At 43.8% G+C, this 23339-nt stretch overlaps 1 protein-coding gene across 1 annotated transcript in view; it reads right to left on the bottom strand.

Moving 5' to 3' along the window:
* ITGB5 (integrin subunit beta 5) overlaps positions 1 to 23339 on the bottom strand; it is a 117704-nt gene that overhangs the window by 79556 nt on the left and 14809 nt on the right. The window contains exons 3-4 of the mRNA XM_019738981.2: positions 16415 to 16619; positions 6458 to 6707 (exon numbers count right to left, since the gene is read on the bottom strand). Coding sequence (XP_019594540.2) covers positions 6458 to 6707; positions 16415 to 16619 — 455 coding nt within the window. The remainder of the gene's footprint in view (positions 1 to 6457; positions 6708 to 16414; positions 16620 to 23339) is intronic.

Raw genomic sequence — 23339 nt, 5'->3', positions numbered from 1 at the left:
AAACACTAACGGAGAGGCCTGGTGGGAAGGCTTTATCATCCAAAGAAGCCATATGCATGGGGAAAGCAAACAGGTTTAGCAACTACTAGGGGATCCTGCCTAACTGCCGCCAAGAAAGCCAAGAAAGCGAGCTTCCAGGGCAGGTCTGGACAGGCTCCCCTCCTCCTCACAAGAGGTAATCTTGGGCTTTCTAAGAAGCCATTTCATTCTTTGGGACCAACAGTGCCTGCTCCATCCACCACAGTCATTCGCCACAAGCTGGCTCTGGACAGTCAGCTCTGCAGCCACAACGGCCATCATTGTCTCCAGACGGGCAGCAGCTAGAGGCTTTCCCCACTTGCCTTTCCTTTGTTTCACTCCTGCCTCCTGCTCCCAAATCTTCACCTGCAGCTTGTGCTTGCACAGGTCAGATTCCTATAACTCATGGTTTGGGCCACCCAAACTTTTCATCCTTGTCTCATTTTGTCATAAAGAGAAGGGTCATGGAACTTACATTCCCAGTTGGAAGAAAGAACTGAGCTGAGGTTCCATTTGGGGTTATTTGACAAATGGACAGGCCCAGGAGGAAGTAAATACACACAAACTCTCACTTCCCTCTCGTTCTTCCTCTAAGCAGCTACACCCTTCTGGGTCATTCTGGTCCATGATTTAGGATTTCAGGTGTGTTTTAATTGTCATGGTTGATCAGGCTGGTTGGGGAAAGGTTGGAACAGAATAACAATTGTTCAATGAGAAAACCAGAAAAGCTGTCAAAAGCTCAGCTAAATCAGCTCAACATTTTTCACCTCTTCCCTTACGTTCCTGAAAACAGCAATAAGTACAGATGACCCTTGAATAATGCAGGGGTTAAGGGTGCTGTATATAACTTTTGACTCCTCAAAAACTTACCTACTAATGGCCTATTGTTGCCCAGAAGCCTCACTTATAACATAAGCAGTTGGTTAACACATATTTTGTATGTCATAGGGATTACATACTGTGTCCTTACAATAAAGTAAGCTAGAGAAAAGAAAATGTTATTAAGAAAATCCTAAGGAAGGGAAAATACATTTACAGTACTGTACGTATTTATTGAAAAAAATCCACGTATAAGTGGACCTGCTCAGTTCAAACCTGTGTTGTTCAAGGGTCAACGGTAGATGATTTTTTACTGTGGAGAATTGCTATTAAGTAATTAGGAATTAGAAAATGTGTTTTCCAAAGAGAAGCCCTCGTTGAAGAGAATTTACTAGAAGCAAATTAGTGGCACCTCTTAGAGGAAAACAACTTCGTCACACAGACTCTGTTGAACGTCTCCATAGTCACTGAAATATGATGTCACGTGACATTTAATTTAATCCCTGGAATAACTGTCTGAGTGTCCTGAGGATTGGGGTATTTGGAAGGGAGGGTCTCATGCCAGGAAGCCCTCCCACCCCCACCCTGTGTCTGTGCTGTAGGGCCCCAGTTTAGGGCCCCACAAGCAGGGGCTAAATTAAGAATTATGAACCAATAAGATAAATAAATATATATATATATATGCTCACAGAGCCTGGAGGAGCATGGGTATATAAAAAGTCAATCCAATTGAAGACATTAGATCTAGGCAAATACAGAAAACAATCTAATGCTTCAGAAGACTATTATGGATCAAGCTGACAAGGAAAGAACTCCCCTCTTACTCTAATCATATAGAACTGCTGGATCAAGTAGAATTTTTACAAATGTTAATATGTAGTCAAGACTGGAAGCCTAGCAGGGAAATTCCAGGTGCCAGAAATGAAGAAGAAAACATCAAACGAATGAATGAATGTAAGAGACAAGGTGGGAAGCGAGCCGGAGCTCACGGCAGAGAGCTCCCCCGTGTCAGGATCTGACAGAGGTCCTAAGCGCTGGGGGCAGGATTCTGACAAGGTCAATGAGCCTCAGGCCCACGCAAGGCCCAGCACTGGAGTGTAGCTCTCTGCATGAAGCAAGGCGCTACGAAGAGCTGCCCTGTCGCTAACATCAAAAATGGAAAAATTCCAGCCACTGCCCTGGGAAAGAGGGAAGATCCACTGAGAGCCAAGAGTGAGATGAATCACCCATAACAACTGCAGCTCCAGGCCTGAGCAAGTCATAATTCACTACTTTTATGGCAAAGGAACCCCCAGCTGAGAAATGAACAGGAAAACTAGTCCCAGTGACACCTGGAGGATCCTGGCAGCTGCAAATATAAAACCACCCTGCAGGGAGGCTGACACACCTGGGGTACGCAACCCTCTGATGAAGAGGAGCTAATGAAACAGTTATAAAGCCCCGGAGAAACAAACCACCACGAAAGAATGGCAGCAAATTCAACACACTGAAGCGTCTGCAGTTCAAGAAGTAGAGATAATCAAATCAGGTGGAGTACTTTAAGCAAGGATATTTAAAACATTCAAAGAGAGGAAGAGATAATACCAAAGATCAGAACAGGATATTATTAGGGGGGAAGAAACCAATCAGGAGTCTGTGAAAAAAATAGTATGAAAAACAGAAGTCTGAAAAAGAACCAAATAAAAAATACAGTCACTGAAATTCAAAAACGAAACTTCAGTGTATGGATTAAAACAACGGAAGAACAAAATGGTAAACTAGAAGAAATGTCTTATTACGCAGCTTAAGGAAAGAAAGTGGTAGAAATTATGGGAGACAAATTTAAAAACATGAAGTTTAAAATGAGACACACCTCGTAGTGTTAGAAAATGGAAGCGAATAGGAGAGAGGAATCAGAGACAATGTCTGAGAATTTTCAAGATAAGGCTGCATTCTCTGATGAAACAAAACAAGCACACCAAGTATTTCCATTTCTGTGTGTGTGCTGAGAACATTTAAGATCTACTACTCTCCTAACAACTGTCAAATACACAAGTACACACGTATATATTTCTAGTATCATTAACTAGCGTCACCATGCTGTACATTAGATCCCCAGAGAGCATTAATCTGATAACCAGAAGTTGGTACCCTTTGACTAACATCTCCCCATTTCCCCATCCCCCACCTCTCAGCCCCAGGCAACCAGCAGTCTACTCTCTGATTCTATGAGTTCAATTTTAGTATGGATGAGATATGACACATATTTGAACAAGAGCCCAATACCTCTAACAAAAGACAAAGTGTTTACAACTAGAAGTAATGGGCCAGATTAATCCTCCCAGTCCTGTATCAGTGGACATCATGTGACTCTTCCCAGTGACACTACTCCTATGACTCAGGATAGCAATTAAACCATTCTTTAATCTTATGATTAAATTACTTGACATCTTTTTCTCCTGCGGCAGCCCTGGTACGACTTGCTTCAGTTCTGGCACTTCTGGCGCACTCTAAGCTGGGGAGGGATGAGTCTAGGAGGTTGATCCCTTGGCAGAAACATCTGGAGCAGAAGGAGGAGGGACTAACCTCACGAAAGCCCCATGAAAAACTGGCTCTCTTTTCTGAGATGTCCTGCAGAGGTGATTAAGTCACTTCTCCTGACTCCCCCATCCCTTCCAAAACTTCCTGGGAGCTGCTTCTACTGCTCCCACCACCACAGCTAAGAAAAAACTAACTGAAGGTGCCACTGCGGCTTGAAAAGAACCCTGTGATTTTCCTCTCCACAATGCTAAAGGGAAAGAATAGACTAGGATCACAGACAACGTCTACCAGCCAGGCGTAGAACGTAAACCAGTGAAGCAGGCCAGTGGGGAGGCAAGAGGGAGTGGTAGGGACTGCGGCAGCCAAACAACATGTGGAATAAGCCCAGCTTTACCATATCTTCCAGTTTGTTCAAGAAAACCTAGGAATCCTGGTTATCCTAGGTTAAATCTTCTATTTTTCAAATGTTGGTAACTAATTTACAGTGTCATCAAAACTCAGAAAGGCAGACAAAGCACAGGTACCAGCAGGACCAGGCACAAGAACAGTGAGATTGCATCCCCCAGCTTGCTCTGTCCTCCCCCAGGAGCAGTGGGGCCTCTCTCAGGACACCCAGGACACCACACCTATTCTACCGTCTACACGTGACATATAAATCTCAGCCGGCTCACTGAGCCAAAAAGTGACTCCCCATGTGTTGCCCAGTTCAGAGAAGAGAGATTTGCATAACTTAGATGTGATGTTTCCTCCAAAACGCCCATTCTTCCCTGAGTTTCCTGTCTTACAAGCAGCTTTTCAGGGTGCCTTGTACTCACAGTCAAGACTTTTACTGTCTGCGATTGGTTCTGCCTTCCAGGCCTTAGAGAAGAAGCTCTGAATAAGTCGTGTGTTATAACCTGAATTCAAATGCTGAGTGCCCGGAGTCAGTCTTTCATCCTCTGCCAGCTTCCAATCTAGCATCTCACAGTGAGTAAATGGTCCACAGAAGAATGAAAGTGGAGAAACAACCTGTCTGTCTGGAGACAGGGCCCAATCAGAGGGCAGAAATAAAAAGAAGCAGATCAAATCACTACTCTGGATGAACTGAAAAACGTTGGTGAAGACGCTGGTGCTCCTGGTAAGTAGCAGAATGCCAATAATCCGACATTTGGCACTGGGACTCCGCTGAAAAGGGCCTTGGAGAGAGGACCAAGGTAATAATGCCAGCCACCACCTGTGGCCAGGAGGACGCTAAACCAGCAAATGATGACATCTACTGCTTCTTAATGGTTAAGGAACTTACAATATCATTTGTATTTAAAACTTTTTCTTATCTTATTGGTTTTTCCATCGTGTCGGTTTCCAACCCCTGGGGAAGATCTAAATTAGCTTCCAGGAAAGTATACAGAAGGATCAGGAAGGTTTCAGAAGAACATATACCACCAGCATAAACACCACGTCACCCCAACCACCCAGCCCAACCCAAGCTGGGAGTTGCTGAGGCTGCCGAAGGTGAGTTGAAGGGTTAGACAGACTCAATGGCTTAAGAACAGCTTTCTTCCCCTAGGGGCAACCAAGGAAACCAAGAATCAAAAGTGACTTCACAAGATGAAAGGAGCCTGGATCCCTGAGTCACCACTAGAAGGAGAGCTGCCACAGAAAGCAGCTCAACCCTCATCAGATTTTGTAAAAGCGATAAACTTTCATTGTGTTAAGCCAATGAGATCGGGGGATTGTTCGTTACTGCAGTACAGCCTAACATGACCCTTAGACAAGTGCCTAGAGGGCCGGGTGTTTTTGGAATGGGTACTATTACTCAGACTCAGGTAAAGTGCGCTTGCTGTAGTGTGATTTGGACTGGGGAAAACAAGCACTATATTAATGGAAAGGTAGATTCCGGAAGTAGTTTGTCTTGATTCGTATCCCAAGTCTACATCTTACAATTTGTGTAATGTTGGGTAAGTTATTTATTCTCTTTAAACCTCAGTTTCCTCATCTTTAAAATATGGTTCACATCTACCTTACAGACCTCAAGAGATGGCTATGAGATTTAAAAGAGATAATCCACGTAAAGTATTCAGTATGGTGTTTGACACTTGGTAAGAACTCCAGTCTTAGCTATTGTATAATCTTGACATGTAAAGGAATAAAGGAAAGACTAGAAGGGAAACAAATCAACCTCACAGAGGTTGTGTTAAGGGGATTAGAGGATGTGACTCTCCATCTCCCATACACAAATACCATGGCAGAGACTTGTTCACTAATCCCATTTCCTCTTCTTCAGGGGCACAGCTAAACCGGTTTCCAGCCTCCTTGCTAGAACACAGTTTTTAGACTAAAACGTAGGAGAAGAGGCAAAGACCACTCAGTCCTGCCCAGAAGATCCCCCTATGAGTAACCCTCCAGGCATGATGACCTGAGAAGCCACATGTGGAAGATGGTGAAGCACAGAATGGATGGAGCCTGGATCCCTGAGTCCCTGCTTAGAGGAGGCGTGTCCACTGGTCAGAGACCAATGTGAGCTTAGGTGAGCAAGAGATACACTTCCATCAAGTTTAAGACATTACATACTTTTGGATGTGTTTGTTGCAACAGTTAGAAACTCCTATTTGCTAATAATTTGTCAAATATTTTCTAATTCAAGTACTTGACTTACGTTGGGGAAAAATATCATACCTTTAAAGCACAGGGTTTTCATTTTGTTTTGTGGAGATAAGTTATAGTTATTTATAACAGGGACAGACTTTGAATTCACTTATCCCAAGCATGTCAGTCACTCCAAACAAGGGGAACACTTAAGTTGTTCTGCCTGCTCCCTCATTGGTCCCCTGGGTCCAAAACTTCCTGAAAATATTCTCTAAAATCTATTAATGTAGCAAACAGTTCTGTATCAGGCAGGCAGGAAAACAAATGAGTTATGATCCTTACATCTTTAGGCAACCTGACAATTCATGCATAGGGAGAGGGCAGAACTGGGTCATCGCCAATCAAATTAAACACCTAAGCCTGGTTCTCCCTCCTAAACATGCCCCGCCCCCCAGTCCTTCCTTTGGGCTACATTCTCCAGCTACTCCATTCCCCCATCCTTAAATACCCAACAGAAGGACAGCCGGTCACTTACCCAATGCATGGATTGGTCTGGTACCTCGGTGCAGTGTAGGAGAAAGGAGAGATGTCCTTGTCCACAAAAGACCCGAACCCCAACCGGAAGTTGCTGGTGAGCTTCCTCATCTCCTCAGCAAGCTTGGTGCCCAGGTTCCGGATGTTGTCCAAGTCGTCCTTCATGGACAGGGAGAGGTCCATCAGGTAGTACAGGTCTACGGGGTAGTCCTCCACCTGTCGGACCTGCAGCTGGAAGGTGGTCTTGTCACCTGTGCCAACACAGAGGCCATGCACGTTAGAGGTCACCCCACTTGCTGGGGGCTGAAGGGATGGATTTTGCTTTCAAAGTTGATCCACCTCTTACTTTTCTTTAGGGATTGTGTCTCTCAGAAGAAATATTTTTCTTGGAAGAAGAATGACAGAAGGGAGTATGAGTGCTGAGGATGAAGCCCTAGGTTCTCCTTCCAAATACTTGGCTCAGCATTTCTAAGGAAACTCTTTAACAACCAGTCTCCTTAGCGGTGTTCTGTTTTCTCAGCTGAAAGGACACTTGGGTAATTGGTGTACAACGAGCCAGATGAGTCCACAGACATAATTTGGGTGAGAACAGCCCACCAACCACACATGAACTTCAGAGAAAGGTGGGAACGTGGCCAGGAGGAGACTGGAAAGGTGTGTGTGAAATAGAAAATGGGCATGAAATTAACAAAAGAAGGGTACAGACATCAGTCAGTAAGAACTGAGGTGGGTGAGACAGATTACAAGGCAATGGAGGGTGGGGATACAAAGACAGTTACTTAAAATACCCCATAAGGAGATGCCTGATCACTGCACTGTACACCTGAAGCTGAAGCTGAACAATAATGAATACCGACTATAATTTTATATATATATGTATATATATGTATGTATATACGTACAAGAAGTGGAGTACAGCATTAGGAATAGAGACAGTGGAAATGTAATGGCTGTGTGCGATGTCAGAGGGGTAGTGGATGGGGGGCGGGGGGTTCACACAGTGTGAGGGATATAAATGATAAACGTCTAAGTATTGCTTTGTCTTGTGCACCTGAAATAAAAACAATTAAAAAAAATACCCCAAAAGGGCAAAAATGACATGCTTGTGCCATGTCACCTATTTCTATTTCCCTAGCTATTTATCAAACAATAGTATTTAGTTCTTGGACATATTTGATGTTTTGGAACATCACAGATACCAATCATTATCATCAGAAATTATATGTGTAAATACAAGAAGACAGATCCCAAATTTTAGCCCCCTCCAAAGGGGAAAAAAAGAAAGCAAGAAAAAACACTACTGGATTTGTCTACCAGCTACAAGAAAAAGAAAATAATTTTTGGTTCTATGATAAGATAGTTAACAGACAGACAAATTCAGAGGAAAGAACAAAGAAAAACGCCAATGTCTGGAAGGTGTGGCCTCTACAATTTAACCTTGAGGGTGCATAGAAAGGTCCAAGTCAATGCAATATCAGAAGGACTCATGCCAGGATAACAATTCTACATCATTTCATAATCTCTAAAAACACATTGTTTAGAACCAACGTCAAGAAACAAACTCATACCAGGTAATTCTATCTGCCCTTGGGCTGATTAGCCTTTCGGAGGCACCAAGAGATATCCTTGAACTGTTTGGATAGAAGAACCGTCCACACACATTTGAAATTCCGATGTACTCTGTGTGTTCAGAGGTACAATAGTGAAGGTGGCCTCACTCCCAGCCAAGGGGTCCACACCTGCTCTGCTGGCATCATGCCTCAGAGATACCAATATTTTACCTCTAGCTGACACTCAGCAAGCTGGAGCCTTCTTGAACTTGCAGGACAAGGAACCCAATCCTCCGTGCTCCCTCTCCTCCTCCTCCCACCCCAGACAAGATGTATTTCATTAACTAGACCATGAAGAATCAAATGACCAAAAGATTTCAGTCCAAGTTCCAGTTCTGTCCCTTGACTAGCGGTGCCACCTGAGCCTCCATCTCCTTAAATATAAAATAAAAAGTAACAGCAAAGCACTGATTAAGGCTACGAAGCACTCATGTGGGAGAGCCTGCACAAATGAAGTGCAATTATTATAATTACTGTTTGTAGCCTGAGTGACAGCACTGCGCGGGCTTGCTCTGACTTGTCTTTGCGTGTACTGTTCTAGCTGCCTCCAGATTGATGTACTTTGGGTTACCTGTTGGTATGAGCCTATTTTTAAAAACCATCAGACTGTGGCTCAAATGGAGGAATGTTTGAGCTTTCTTCCAGAATGAATTCTGAACTGCTGCAATCAATGTCTGTCTCTGGTTCCCACCAGACACTACAGGTCACTGCACAGGGTCCCTCCCAGCCTTGTATGCTACATCACAGTGGGGGAAGAGTGGGGGTGGGGGAAATTTGGGGGGAGTGGAGACCCTCCTTTGCATGGGCAGAACACAGACCCCCAATGGCCATAGCCTGCAATCATGTCCCCTCTGTCCAATCCCATGACCTTTTGGCAGGGTCTCTGCATTTTCTGTCACCTGTGCGCTTCCCCCAGAAATACCAAGCTACACCCTTTTATCCAGAATCCACTTCCACCTCTTTGTGGATTATGAGTAATTAGCAGATGAGCACTTTAGGACCAGGAAACAGAAAATGGGCTTGGATTCAGGGAGCCACCCACAGGAGGAAAGAGGAAGGGGGAACTGGGTTGGAATCCAGGTCTTGTCACCAAGGACTCAGCATGCATGCTGCTCAGTTTCTGGATCAGTAAAATGGGGAGGATGTTATTTTTTGTGGGGATTAGAGGAGACAATGTATATAAACACCCTACAAATCTACACAAGGAAAACTTAGCCTCAGTTTCCCCAAAAGTCAAAGCAATTTCCTGTGGGGATAAAAACAGAGAGAAAATCCGACCAGAAATGTGAGGGTGAAAGGCTACAGCCTTGGCCATTAAATTTAATGCCCAATTTTCCAGACATGAAGGCAAAGAGGGAAATAAGATGTGATACATAGGTCTCTTTGTACACTAATAGGGCCTTTATTCTGAAGTAAGAAATCTCTTGGCATTAAATTCTAAGAGAAATGGATCACTAAGAAAGCACATGCACGCACACGATTGGAAGGCTGCGAGTGTTCAACAGAAATATTTCTCCACTTTTCCAGAAAAGGAAGAGTATAAGAAAGAGAGTAATAGCATCAATGCTCAGAATGAGGGTTTATTGCTACCTCAACTATGTCTGAGTTTAAAAGCTACAAATTCCTCAGTGGGCCTTGGCAATCGTGGAATGTTCTTGTCAGCAGATTCTGGAGGGACTGACATTCCTGGACGAATTCTCAGTGTGGGAGTTAAGCTACAGGGCACCAACTCCCCAACAAGAGTGGCCTCCAAGGTTAGCAGGCTGAAGGTGAAGCCATTGCTGTGTGTGAGGCATACTCTCTGCTTAGAGAAGCTCTGGGGCACATTTTCCATCTTTGGGGGCGCACGTGGAACCATGTAAGCTTGGCTGCAGCGCAATAATAAAACATCCAGCCACCCAGTCCTGCACCACCTGAGACTTTAAACTAGTCGCCACCTCCCCTGTGTCCAGCAGGGTGCAAAGCCCTTCTCGCCTTCACAGTGGGTGCCACGGGGACACCATCCCGGCACACATGCGCCCCCTTCCTCCCTCTCCACGTAGGACCCCTACAAGTTCATCTGCCCCTGTGGCTACACCCCTTCTCTCTGGGGCCAGTCCACAAAATCAGGACCAGCAGCAGGGTCAGAGAAGGAGGATACAGCAAACACAAAAGTAAAGCTGATCACCTCACACGGTGAGGGTGAAGCCACTCCTGCTAACAGCCCCCTCTCACGTCCTTCTGGTTTTCCCTGTTTCCAAAGCACCCAGCTTCAGCTGTGTTTTGCACAGAATTCCTGTCACTGCTCAGTTCGTAAGGGAAGGTTCTCCCACCATAATCAAGTATCGACTAGCATTCTACCTGAAATGGATTTTTTTTTTTTTAAAGCTTTCTTCTCTCTGCCCTCCCTTCAATAAATAGTGAAAAGTTAGCTTTTCCTTAGGGGTATATATCAGAGGACAAACATTTCTGGAGAGTGCAGGTAGAGAATTCCAGCAAGAACTTCTAGTTTTTTCAAGAATGATTTCTGTTCAAATGTACTTCAACAGATACAGATTCTCACCATCCCCCCAAAAATGTAATCAGTTTTTGATTTCCCAGAATTACCTTTCTGGGTTAGAAATTAAAAGAAAGAAGGGACACATGAAAAGTACCTATATTACAACAGGACTACAGCTGAACAGGGAATTGGGGCCCTAGTGCACACCTGAGCAGACTATCATCTCGCTCTTCTGTTCACGGCAGCAGGAGGTAATGGTACCCCAGAATTAAATCCAGACCCAAACTGAAGAATCATCTCTCTGGTCTAGAACAAGGCCACTGTGCTGCATCACACCCCGCCTCCCCACCTCAGAATTCTGCCTCTTGACAGATAGAACCATGGTTGGCCTTCAGGCCTGCTCCAAGCATTAGAGCTCAGCATTTCTAGTTTCCTTGAAAATAACCCTGTTCTAGACAGTTTGGGCTGCTGTAACAAGCACCATAAACTGGGTGGCTTATAAACAACAGAAATGATTTCTCATAGTTATGAAGGCTGGAATTCCAAGGTCAGGGTGCCAGTACGGTGGGGTTCTGGTGAGGACCCTCTTCCGGGATGCAGAATGTAGACTTCATGCTGTGTCCTCACACGACAGAAAGGGTGAGAGAGCTCTCCAGGGTCTTTTTTAAATTACAGCACTAACCTCATCCATCAGGGCTCCACCCTCATGACCTAATCACATCTCAAAGTCCCCCCCTCCTACTACCATCACATTGGGGGTTAGGATTTCAACTAATGAACGTTGGGGAGCACAAACATTCAGTCTACAGCAAACCTCTTATCCACCCAACATCAAGCACATGCATTGCCAGCCTGGGTGGCAGAAGCAATACCTCAATCAGGTAACTGGCACCTCCAAAGCATCATAAATAGGGGCTGGCAGGAAACCCATACCAAAAGCAACCTGTAGTTTAGTTAATAGTATGATACTGGTGTCATATTTCCTGGCTTTGATAATATGATCTGGGGTTATGTAACATGTTATTGTCGGGAAAAGCTGAGAAGGGTACACAGGAACTCTCTATTATTTTTGCAACTTCTTGTGAATCTAAAATTATTTCAAAATAAAAAGTTTAAAATTTTTTAAAAGCTACCACTCAAAGGTCGTTTTTTGAGAGGCTCAGAGATTGAGGCAAGTGATGACTTAAGTAAACCCTTTCTAATTGCTCCACCTCTAGCTTTTCACCATTTCAATAAACTTTATTCTAAAGTTTATGTCCTTTCTTAAGGATTTTATGTCCTTTGTTAAGGCTTTTTAAAGGCTGTTACCCTGACGTTTTCAGGATTGGAAAAAAATAGAAAACATGATCCTGTGTTTATACAATATCCTGCTTAAAGTTTGGCAGTTCTTCCAAAAAGTTAAACACAGAATCACCACATGACCCAGCAATATCACTCCTAGCTATATACTCACGATTATTGAAAACATATGTCCATACAAAAACTTGTACATGAATGCTCACAGCAGCTTTATTCATAACTGCCCCCAAGTGGAAACAGCCCAAATATTCATCAACTAAAACATGGTATATCTATGTATACACAATGGAATATTATTTGGTCATAAAAAGGAATTAAGTCTTGATACATGCTCTAACATGGATGAATCGTGAAAATATTTTGCTAAGTGAGAGAGGCCAGGTGTAAGAGGCCACAGAGTACATGACTGAAGTGAAATGTCCAGAATAAGCAAAACCAAAGAGATAGAAAATAGATTAGTGGTTGTCTGAGGCTGAACATGGTGGACAGAGAAAGGAGTGACAGTTAATGGGTACAGGGTGTCTTTTTGGAGGGACGAAAATGTTCTGGAATTAGACAGTGGTGATGGTTTCCCAGCTTTGCAAATGTACTACAAACCACTGAATTAAATGCTTTAAAATGGTGGATTTTATGGTATGTGATTCATATCTCAATTTAAAAAGAAAATAAAAACAAAACAAAAATCTCTGCTTAAAGGAGAGGGAAATATTTCTTTTTCTTTTTTTCCAGGCTGATCCTGGAACAATAACTTTGCCTTGGTGAAGTCTTCTATTATGCTGAGGCTTGTTCTTGGCTAGTCTGGTAAAGTGTTACATTATACTCAACAAATATCTATTATGAGGCAAGGGGAGCGGGGCCAGGGAGAAGACACAAAAGCACTCCTACAAATGCATAATGGAAAAACCAATCACTACCTAGCTGAACGCAGAGTCAGAGGGCATTACTTTGTGGAGGTTGCTAACTGCAATATACCATTTCTCCTTCACCCGAATAAAAAATATCTGGGTTTGCTTGGACTTCTCTTTAAATACAAACATTTTCAAAATTTTATGAGGCATCAATGGCTTCAGGTGTTTCTAATATTTGAGAAACACATTCACAAGGTTCTAGACCTATAAAAATTCCTATTTTCAGCAGATCTCCTACTAGTCTTTGTCTCTATGACTGAAACATCCTCACAATTTGGGTGTGTCTTCATAGAGCAGGCACCTCTCCATCACCTTGACCTCACTACACCTTCCCACAGGACCAGAACTGCACCCAGCAGTCACATCATGATTTTGTAAAACCACAGGATCACATTTTCTGTTTTATTTCCAGTACCGGAAACTGTATCATATAAATGCTTAGCAGGAGATGTGACTATACCAAATAAGACAGATTTCTTTTTCCTTTCATTGAGCCTACATTGAGCTTTATGCATAAATAAGTACTGTGCATAAATTTAATGCCAAGAGAACTTTGCCGCAGAAGGCTGCCCTTATATCACATCTTTAATTCCTCTTCAGGGGCTGTTTTAAAAACCAGTTAAGGGCCAGCCCGGTGGCTCATGCAGTTAGAGCTCCATGCTCCTAACTCCGAAGGCTGCCGGTTCGATTCCCATATGGACCAGTGGGCTCCCAACCACAAGGTTGCCAGTTCGATTCCTCGACTCCCACAAGGGATGGTGGGCAGTGCCCCCTGCAACTAAGATTGAACACGGCACCTTGAGCTGAGCCTCCGCTGAGCTACCGGATGGCTCAGTTGGTTGGAGCGCATCCTCTCAACCACAAGGTTGCCGGTTCTACTCCCACAAGGGATGGTGGGCTGCGCCCCCTGCAACTAGCAACTACAACTGGACCTGGAGCTGAGCTGCGCCCTCCACAACTAAGATTGAAAGGACAACTTGAAGCTGAACGGCACCCTCCACAACTAAGATTGAAAGGACAACAACTTGACTTGGAAAAAAGTCCTGGAAGTACATAGTGTTCCCCAATAAAGTCCTGTTCCCCTTCCCCAATAAAATCTTTAAAAAAAAAAGAAAAAAAACCAGTTAAGTGAAACCAAACAACAGTTTCTCTGCCACATAGTCATACCTGAATTCTGATCTGAAAAACTAGAATTAACACGTCTCTGGCTTTGTGTGACCTCTAACTCTTTCCTAAACTAAACCTACCCTAAAGAATAAGAATTTGTCACCATGAAGAGTATTTCTTGGAGAGAATATCACAGGCTCTGAGAGCAATTATAGATAAAGAGTTCCAAAAATATAAAAACCTCCTTCAGCGATGACCCTGAAACTATAAACTCTTTTGGAGGTGTTAATTTGGGTCCTCGTTTTCAAAGATTATTGAGTGAAAACTATACGCACTTATAAACGCATTATAAGAATGTGAAAAATATGAACACATTGAAAAAGACAGACTAGTAAAAATGAAAAATAACATTGTGTTAAAGTAGACGACTTTTTCAAGAATTTCCTTTAAGTTAGTTTTATTATGATAAAAAGGAAGCTATATCATTCACATCAGTTGATAACCACTCGTATCCTACACAGTGTTCCAGTATCTCAATAGTCTACCACAACTCCTGCACCCCTTTCTTCATCAAAGCCCTTGACCCTGAGCCTGTCTGCACATAAGGAAATGAGTTACTTTCCCCTAGAGGATGTCACCAAACATCTGCCCACACAAAGGCTCAGCTGACTCTCTTCTACCCACTCACACAGCTTTGTACGGGCTCCTTTCCTTCTCTCTCTCAACTTGGTGTCTCACCCAACAAAAAGGCTAAGTATCACTTACAGTGAGATGATTTGTAAAAGTAGGTAATCCCAGCATTAACCCCTGGGCCATCCAGTTGTTTGGGCCTCGCTATCCAGCAGGGGCATTTACACCTTCCTCTTGTTCTTTATTTCCAAGACAATTTGACAGGCAAATAAAACATGTCTCAAATATTACGATGTCTCTGAGCTCTTTCTAACAAAGACAAGAAGCATTATCGAGGGCTTCTAGTGTGCAGTGCCACGCTAAAGACATTTCTAAGACACTGAGAACCTTCCCTTCCCCAGTCAAACTTAGATCTGGCTGACTCCAGAATCTGTACCTCTGGACCTTACTTTTTGAAAATAATAATAATTTTTACTTTTTAAAGTGCATTTATATTTACGAGGTGTGTAAATGTCTAATCACTGTGTTGTTTTGTACACCTGAAACTAAGAATAAAATAAATTTTAAAAAAATAAAGTGCATTTATACAAAAAGTCTCATTTAGGCAGCTGAACATGGCTGTGAGGCATGAAGGTGACAAAACCCCTGAGATGCTAACTTGCTTGCCCAGGGCCTCTGAGCTCGGGACAGAGCCATAACGAGGACTCATGATGGACATCCAGACCCATGATGTTCTCGCTGCACCAAGCTGCCCTGAAATCTGAATAAACCATCTACAAACAGTGATTGCCAATGGTGTCGTAGACAATGGGACAGAAGAAAAGGCTGCAAATCAGTGGAATTTGGAAAAAAGCTGCCTTCTCAACAGTGTGATGCTTCCTAATTTAGCCACACGTACATCCATCTTTCAGCATCCAAGGATTCTAATATGTAGAATACAGGATAACGAAAGTGGTGGATGAGAAACAACCACGAGTTCTGCAGTCACCAGACCTGAGATTGAGTCAGACTCACCACTGCTAAGTGGGAGGACTTGAGCAGGTTGCCCCTCGTGCGTACAGTGACATTAGGTACCTTAGGGTCGGTCAAGTATCCAGCACATGGTAAGTGTGCAACGCCTGTTGGTTTCCTTATATTACAACCCTAGGACTCGCAGAGGCTCCAGCATCATACAACAAAATACTTCTACTCTAAAAGTTGGTCCCTTCAAAATGCCACCAACTCAAGTGGAATTTGCTGACAGGAGAAAGTACTTTTTCCCGGAAGTAGCACTTTCCCTGAGAAGCTTGCATGAACTACATTCTCTCATAGAAAATAATAATATTACACACAATAGCCAAAAGGTGGACACAATCCAAGTGTCCACTGATGGATGAATGGATAAACAAAATATAGTATATATATACAGCCTGAAAAAGGAAGGAAATTCTGACACATGCTACACCATGGATGAACCTTGAAGACCTTACGCTGAGTGAAATAAGCCAGACACAAAAGGACAAACACTGTATGAGTCCACGTATCTGAGGTACCTAGAGCAATCAAACTCATGGAAACAGAAAGCAGAACGGTGCCTCCCAAGGGCTGTGCGAACGAGGGAATGAGGAGCTATCGTTCAATGGTATAGAGTTTTAGTTTGAGAAGATGCAAACAGTTCTGGAAATGGATTGTAGTGATAGCTGTACAACACTGGGAGTGTACTTAATGCCACTGAACTATATACAGTTAAAAATGGTAAATTTTATGTGACATGCATTTTACCACAATTTTAAAAATCACTAAGCTACATCCTGTCCATCCACCGGGACCTTGTACTTGGCTTCCTGGAGTCTGACTCATGCTTTGCCATCACCCTCCCCTGGCACCTGCCCTCAGTCTGCCCTGCCTCGTTTTCCACTAACGTGTCCCATCTCAAGGGCACTGACCGGGCCGCAGGTTCACAGCGATCTCCTGTGGTGTCATCTGAATGACGTCTGAGCCCGCAGAGCTGGAGCCCTTGCTGCTGAGAGGCTGGCTCCGTAGGACCTGGGTGCTGCTGGCCGGGCTCTCAAACTCGCCTCCACAGCCGTTTCTGACCAGGTTTGCCCTCAAGTCACACCGGGAGGTGACTGATCGCAGGCTGCCGAAGTCCTAGGCACAGAAACAGAGGAAGAGAGCAGGAGGCCATCAGGGTGTCTCTCCAGAACACCTCAAGTTGAAGAACCATCACCATCTGGTTGAACTTGAACCCTCTATATTCCATACTCATTGTTTGAAAAGGGACAAATGATAGTCCGTATCCCACATGCCTTACCGAATATTAAGAGGATTAACTGAGGGACTGGATATGAAAGCATTTTGTAAACTATAAACGTATAATAAAAATGTTTGGTGTCATGGTTATTTTAATGGTCAAAATGCTCCTTTAAAAAAATGTGTCTGTCGGGGCGGCTGGTTAGCTCACTTGGTTAGAGCGCGGTGCATGGTGCTCTTAACAAGGCTGCTGGTTTGATCCCCACATGGACCACTGTGAGCTGTGCCCTCCACAACTAGATTGAAACAACTACTTGACTTGGAGCTGATGGGTCCTGGAAAAACAAACTTAAAAAAAAAAAGAAAAGAAGAAAGAAATGTGTCTGCCTACATAACTAGCAGGAGAAAGTAACTGAAATAGTCCAGGTTGTATAACTAAAAATTTTTGGAAGATACATATATAAGCCGTCGAGTAGTCATCACTCAGGCAATCAAGAGTTAACTTTTTAGCTGTTCACACACCTACTTTGCAGGCATCGGACACTGTACATCATTCTGGAGAACAATGTCACAATATACACGTACACTCTGCCTTTTGACCTAGAGATCCACTCTTAGTAATTTACCACAAGAAAATAATCAAAAGAAAAGGGAAACTATAAGAATATATATACTGCAGTGTTATTTAGAACAGCATAATCTTATAAGCTTGTAAACCGAGATCCCTAAATCAAACGAAAAATATAGTATATAACCTCAGTAGATGACACAGGCATTACAAATAATTATGAAAACTAAGTAGAAATTTCAAAACATTCATACTAAGAAAATAAGCAGAAACTATAATTGTATCTGCACTGGGATTCAAAAGAAAACCTTTAAGATGAAGATAGTTGAAGTATTAGGGTAGAGGAACTAAAATGATATTTTTCTTTCTATCTTTATCATTGTTTGAACAATAAAGCCACATTGATAAGAAAAATATTTTTCTTAAGGTGAATTGAGGAGAAAGCTGGGCATCAGGATGACCCAACCTAATGTGAGGCACCAAATGTTTGGGCTGTTAACTTTAAAACAACATACTTTGTTTTAAAATAAGTACTGATCATTTTCCAGTAATGCAATTTTTAAATGGCAAAGCAAACCCAGGATTCTCTCTGAACACCCTTTCACTGGTGGGTGTGAAAACGACGATCCCCGCCTCCAGCTGGTGAAACGCCTGTGCTGTCCTATAATGCTCACAGTGGCTGGCGGTGTCAGGACACTGGTCTCCCTCTGCCCTCTGTAACAGTTTGACAGGAAGCCTCAGATGGGTCAAGTGCCCCTTGACTGCTGTGTGAGAAGCCAGACTGCTGACAGAGGCACAAACATGCAGAGGGAGTCATGCCCCAAAACTAGTCAATGTCTAGATACAAGACCAACAAGGAGAAAGACTTTGTAGTGTTTTTAAATGAGTAAAACCAGATGTGTTGTTCTGGGCCTCTGTGACAGTTTTTTGGGCTTTTTTGTGTTTTTATAACTAAATGGTTTTTTTGTTTGTTTGTTTATTTTTTACTTTGTGTACTGAACCCTTGGAGATCTTGCCTATCAAAACTTCAGGGACTGCACCATAAGTATAAGTGGCTCCACAGACCCTTGTGGAACAAGGTGAGGAACATAGTTATTCTAGCTTAAAATGATTATCCTTGAAATTATGCCAGAACCCGAAGCTAAGGTTTCCAAAACTGGTTCCAAGTGACCGTGTTTGACTCTAGTGTAGCAATTCTAATGAAGAAGTAAAAATAAAGCACAGGGATAGGAGAAAGGGGAATAAACTTCCCGAGGGCCCCACAAGTATCAGTCTGCTGTCTTGAGCTGTCTGAGGCAGAGGTCTAATGAGCTGTCCAGGGCTGGAAGGGCTCTGGGGCTTGCTGCTCGGAGCTTACTTGGCTAGGCAATTTCTGAACTTCTTGCTGACACGCTGGGCCTTGCTGACAGCTCCTTCAATTCTGAAGAGTTGTCCCTGGCCCACTTCTGATTGTCAAGGTGCAGATCCCCACCACCAGGATGGCAAGGAAAGCATCTTCAGTCTCCCCAGAGTGATGGGAACCCCTGACACCCCTCCCATTGGTCTGCAGCTGCTTTCACTCTGGAGTAAACTGGGTCACAGAGCCAATCTACTTCATTCTAAGCAGGAGGCGGTTGCACGGCTTCTCCACAGCCTCAGCCATTTGCTTTCAGGTTGGTCACGGAGAGAATCCCCTGCTTCCTGGACCTGCCTGGTCATTCTGCTCAAAGGGGGTTTTGAGAGACACTACCAGTCCTTGATGGAGGACCTGTACAGGGCTCCCTACTGACCAGGGAAGCTGTATCTGCTGGGATCCTCAGGAGACTTAAAGTCCGGGTCATAAATCCAGACCTGAAGAACTCAGAGACAGCCACATCTGTGCCAATTACAACTTTATCTGTGTAGCTGGTTTCCCCAAGTGCACTTCTTAGAAGTTCTGAGGCTTATTTAATGTCCAGGGAGCAAAGCCCCATTCATTCCCCTCATTGGTAGCAGCTTGCCCTATTTCTCCTTAATATCATCCTTCAAGGTTGTCATAAAGCTCAGTTCCAATGTGCACGTCTTCCCTGAAGTCTGCTGCACTGGCAGGAGGACCACGAACTCCTGCCCTGTCACCTAGTTGTCGGCGTGAGAAGTACCACGGACCATCTTAACCTGCGACTTGCAGGGTGACTTCAGAAGTGCCAATCAAGTCAGCAATGTGACGGTTTAGGAAGCCCCCTTCTCAAAAGCTTCAGCTCTAAAAACAGCAAGGGACACCCTATTACGGCATGCGCACCAAATTTAGATTTACTCCTAGTGCCGTTCATCTCTGTCACCAGTTTGCCAAAATCGTACTGCACAGAGTTCCGTTGCTTGCTACCTGGGGCAGGCCCAGTGGTTTTACTGATGTACTCAACAGCCTTTGAGACATCTTTACCTATCTATCAAATCTTGTCATTGTTCCAGAGCTTTAGGGCCTCAAAGACACCAGGTGAGCCACCTCTGGGTATGGCAGGTCTGAAGAACATTTTGAGAGTAAGGTTGCTACCTGAACAGTGGGCTCCTCACAAGAGCTGAAGATCCCTCTGGTGTGGGATCTGAAAATAGCCATAATTAATTTCTAGCCATAGGTTTTCATTGTCCAAGAAAAGGACACAGAATGCTGCAGACCCCAAGGAGTGTTAACCCCACAAGCACAAGAACTTCTCCTATTCCCCTGAGCTCCTTTCAAGGTATTTTAATTTTAAACAAGAACATATGCATATTTAAAGTGAAGGAACCAAAACCACAGAGACCAGGGGCATATACTGTGATGGTTATGGGGTTCCAGATACACAAACATTATAGAGACAATGTCTCAATACCTACATTTCCAAGCTCCAAATTCAGTGAGTGCGATGCCCCCAATTACACACCCTTGGAGAAAAGGAAGACTCATGATTGAGAGAATCCTTCTCGCATGAATGACATCCTGACGTCTAATGTGCTAAGGGCCTTCAGATTTCAGAGACCTGACACCCAACCCTCTGCCAGGTATCAGAATACAGCAAGTTTCATGGGGAATACACCTTGGATGTATTGCCTGGTGCCAGCCCCTCACTTCTGTGGGTGAGAAATCAGAAGCCAATATGCCTGAATTCATGCCTAAGTTCACCTGAGAAGTTTAGATCAATCTGGACTCAGCTTCTCAGACCCACATTCAGTGTTCTTTGTATCACCATCTGCCTCCATCTCAGCCAAGGTCATTGCTGAATTCTGCAGCAGGAAACTAACTCTTGGCCCACAGAGTCCATCCCTCTAAATTTAGTACAGTTTACCCTTGAACAACACGGGTTTGAACTGCAGGGGTCCACTTAAACACAGATTATTTTTCAATAAATACTATATAAGGTGTCATCAAACAATACAGTGCATGTTTAAATTAAAACAAAATTTATTACATAAAAGACACATTGCCGTTAATTCCCCTCAAAATATTCCCCCTCACTTTGAACACACTTATCCCATCGTTCTTGCCTCTTTCTGAAGCAGTTCTGGAAGTCCTCTTTCGTGAGTGTCTTTAGTGGCGCTGTCGTGGCTGCCTCGATGTCCTGAATCATTTTGACTTTGGGGAAGAGCCAGAAGTCACAAGGTGCCAGATCCAGTGAATAAGGTGGATGAGGACACACCATAATGTTTTTATTTGACAGAAATTGCCATATACTAGTAGTGATATGTGACACGGAGTGTGGTCATGATGGAGGATGATTTATGGCACACTGAAAAACACACCTTCTCTCAACCGTAGCTCACATCCGACTGACTGTACCAAACAAATTGAAACTTGTCACACACTGTTATGAAGGTTTGACGTGCCACTTCCTATATTGAAGGTCCCTGCCTTTCCATTGGATGGCACTCGGCAGCAGCATTCACATGTTTTGATCACAACAGAAAGGCTCCATGTCACACATCGCATTTCTGGTACGGCAATTTCTGTAAAATAAAAACGTTATAGTCCTCATCCACCTTATTCACTGTGCGACTTCTGGCTCTTCTCCAAAGTCAAAATGACCATGAAAGGTAAACGTTTTGCATCAATTCAGGACACTGAGGCAGCCACGACAGCGCCACTAAAGACACTCACAAAGAGGACTTCCAGAACTGCTTCAGAAAGTGGCAAGAACGATGGGATAAGTGTGTTTGAAGTGAGGGGGAGTATTTTGAGGGGGATTGATGGAAATATGTCTTTTACTGTAATAATTTTTTTTAATTTAAACATTCACTGTATTTTTTAATCATACCTTGTAAATCTATTTTCTCTTCCTTATGATTTTCTTAACATTTTCTTTTCTCTAGCTTACTTTATTGCAAGAATACAGTATACAATACATACAGCGTACAAAATATGTGTTAAGCGACTGTTTATATGATCACTACGGCTTCCAGTCAGCAGTAGGGTATTAGTAGTTAAGTTTTTGGAGAGTGAAAAGTTATGTGCAGATTTTTGACTATGCATGGGGTTGGCAATCCCAGTGTTGATCAAGGATTAACTGTATTTCCTTGCTGCCCCAAATGCAGAGCTCTTTCTGCCACCGATCAAACTTGGAGGACAAATGCCCTCTTGATGCAGAAAAATGGGTACAGAAGGAGAAGGGTACACTTCATCTCAACACGGAAAAATGGGATGGGCTTCTGATGGGGCACAGCTCAACTGCTTGCCGGTGCTCGGCGCTGGAAGAGGTTTGAGTTTATGAAGGAAGCACCTGCCCATGGTCTCCAGAAACACCATCATCAACTCTCCACAGGACTCACAGAAGGTAAGTGCATGACAGGCAAATGACCAAGAGAAGCAACAGAATGGGAACAGAAACTTGAAACATCTGTTAGGGCTTTTAGTCACTATGTGATAATATAGAAAAGAAAAGGGAGGTGTTCCAAATTTAGATACTGTTAATTTGTTACAACACTGTTGTTTTTACCTTGTCATACCTGCCCCTCTCTACTCCCTCCATCCCACATCAGCAGAGGACATAATGAGGTGTAGTGTTTGTTGTAACACTGTAACACCGAATCCCTGTACACTTTGTTAATCACAGTCTCTTCATGCAGGGAAGGCTAGTGCTCCGCTGGCTGTCAGCTCAGTAGTCCCGCATCTCCACCTGCGCCAGTGCATTCAGGTTTGTCTGTCTGTGCCACCCCAGTCACCACCTTATCTGCAGCCCACCCTGCCTACTGTTGCTGAAGGCTAACACTAAAAAGATATGGGTGGTTGTTCTGAGGGAAAGACGGAGTTTTGTTTAAAACTGCAGATCCTGGGAGAAGAGGCACCCAAGCAGGAAAGCAGGCACAGGCACAATCCCTGGAATGTAGAGGAAAGAAGCAAACTGGTAAACAGGCAGAGAGCCTGGCAGAGACTGGGCACAGGCAGGAAGCTGGCTGCCCTCTGAGGCTGGCCTTTCTCCTGGGATCCGACGAGGCCAGGCCCTCTGACCTGCCAAGGCTGCAGCCCTGGCTTGGCAGAACCCTTGTGAATTTGGGGCAGGGAGAGGGAGTAGAGAAGGTAGGAGATGCCACCCTAAATCTGTGCACCAGCCACAAGTACCACATGCACTGCCTGCCTAAGGACAGAGAAATCCCTCTGTCAGCTTTTGGTCGGCTCACTTAATGCACTGAACAAATACTTAAGAAGCATTGACAACAGACCAAGATTATTCCTTTCATGACCACAAAGAAATGTTCTCTCAAAGAATCTATATTCTATTGTGAGCTGGACTAAATGCTCTTTTTTTCCATTTCTTCGCAGCTTAAAGGAAAATATAGGCAATGTCTCCTTTCCTTGCCCTGCCACTGTAATTTCACAGAAGGTCCAGTCGGCCCTCTTACTTCCCAACCTCTAATCCATCTCCTTCCACACGTTCCTGCTTCCAGTCCTACTGACCCCTTCGTTCCTTCTTCTCCACATCTACCTCCAAGGCAAAGACCCTTCACCCCAGCCCAGGCTTCCTCAGTCTCCTTCCACGCCTGGCCCTATTGCTACCCATCTAAATGGCACAGACGTCCCCGTTCTCCCTATGGGACTTCAGCTTTCCCAGGACAGCCTTGCCTAC

This window comes from Rhinolophus sinicus, linkage group LG01 (assembly GCF_036562045.2).
Source record: "Rhinolophus sinicus isolate RSC01 linkage group LG01, ASM3656204v1, whole genome shotgun sequence".
Lineage (NCBI taxonomy): Eukaryota > Metazoa > Chordata > Mammalia > Chiroptera > Rhinolophidae > Rhinolophus > Rhinolophus sinicus.
This window is presented reverse-complemented; position numbering and strand designations above follow the sequence as displayed.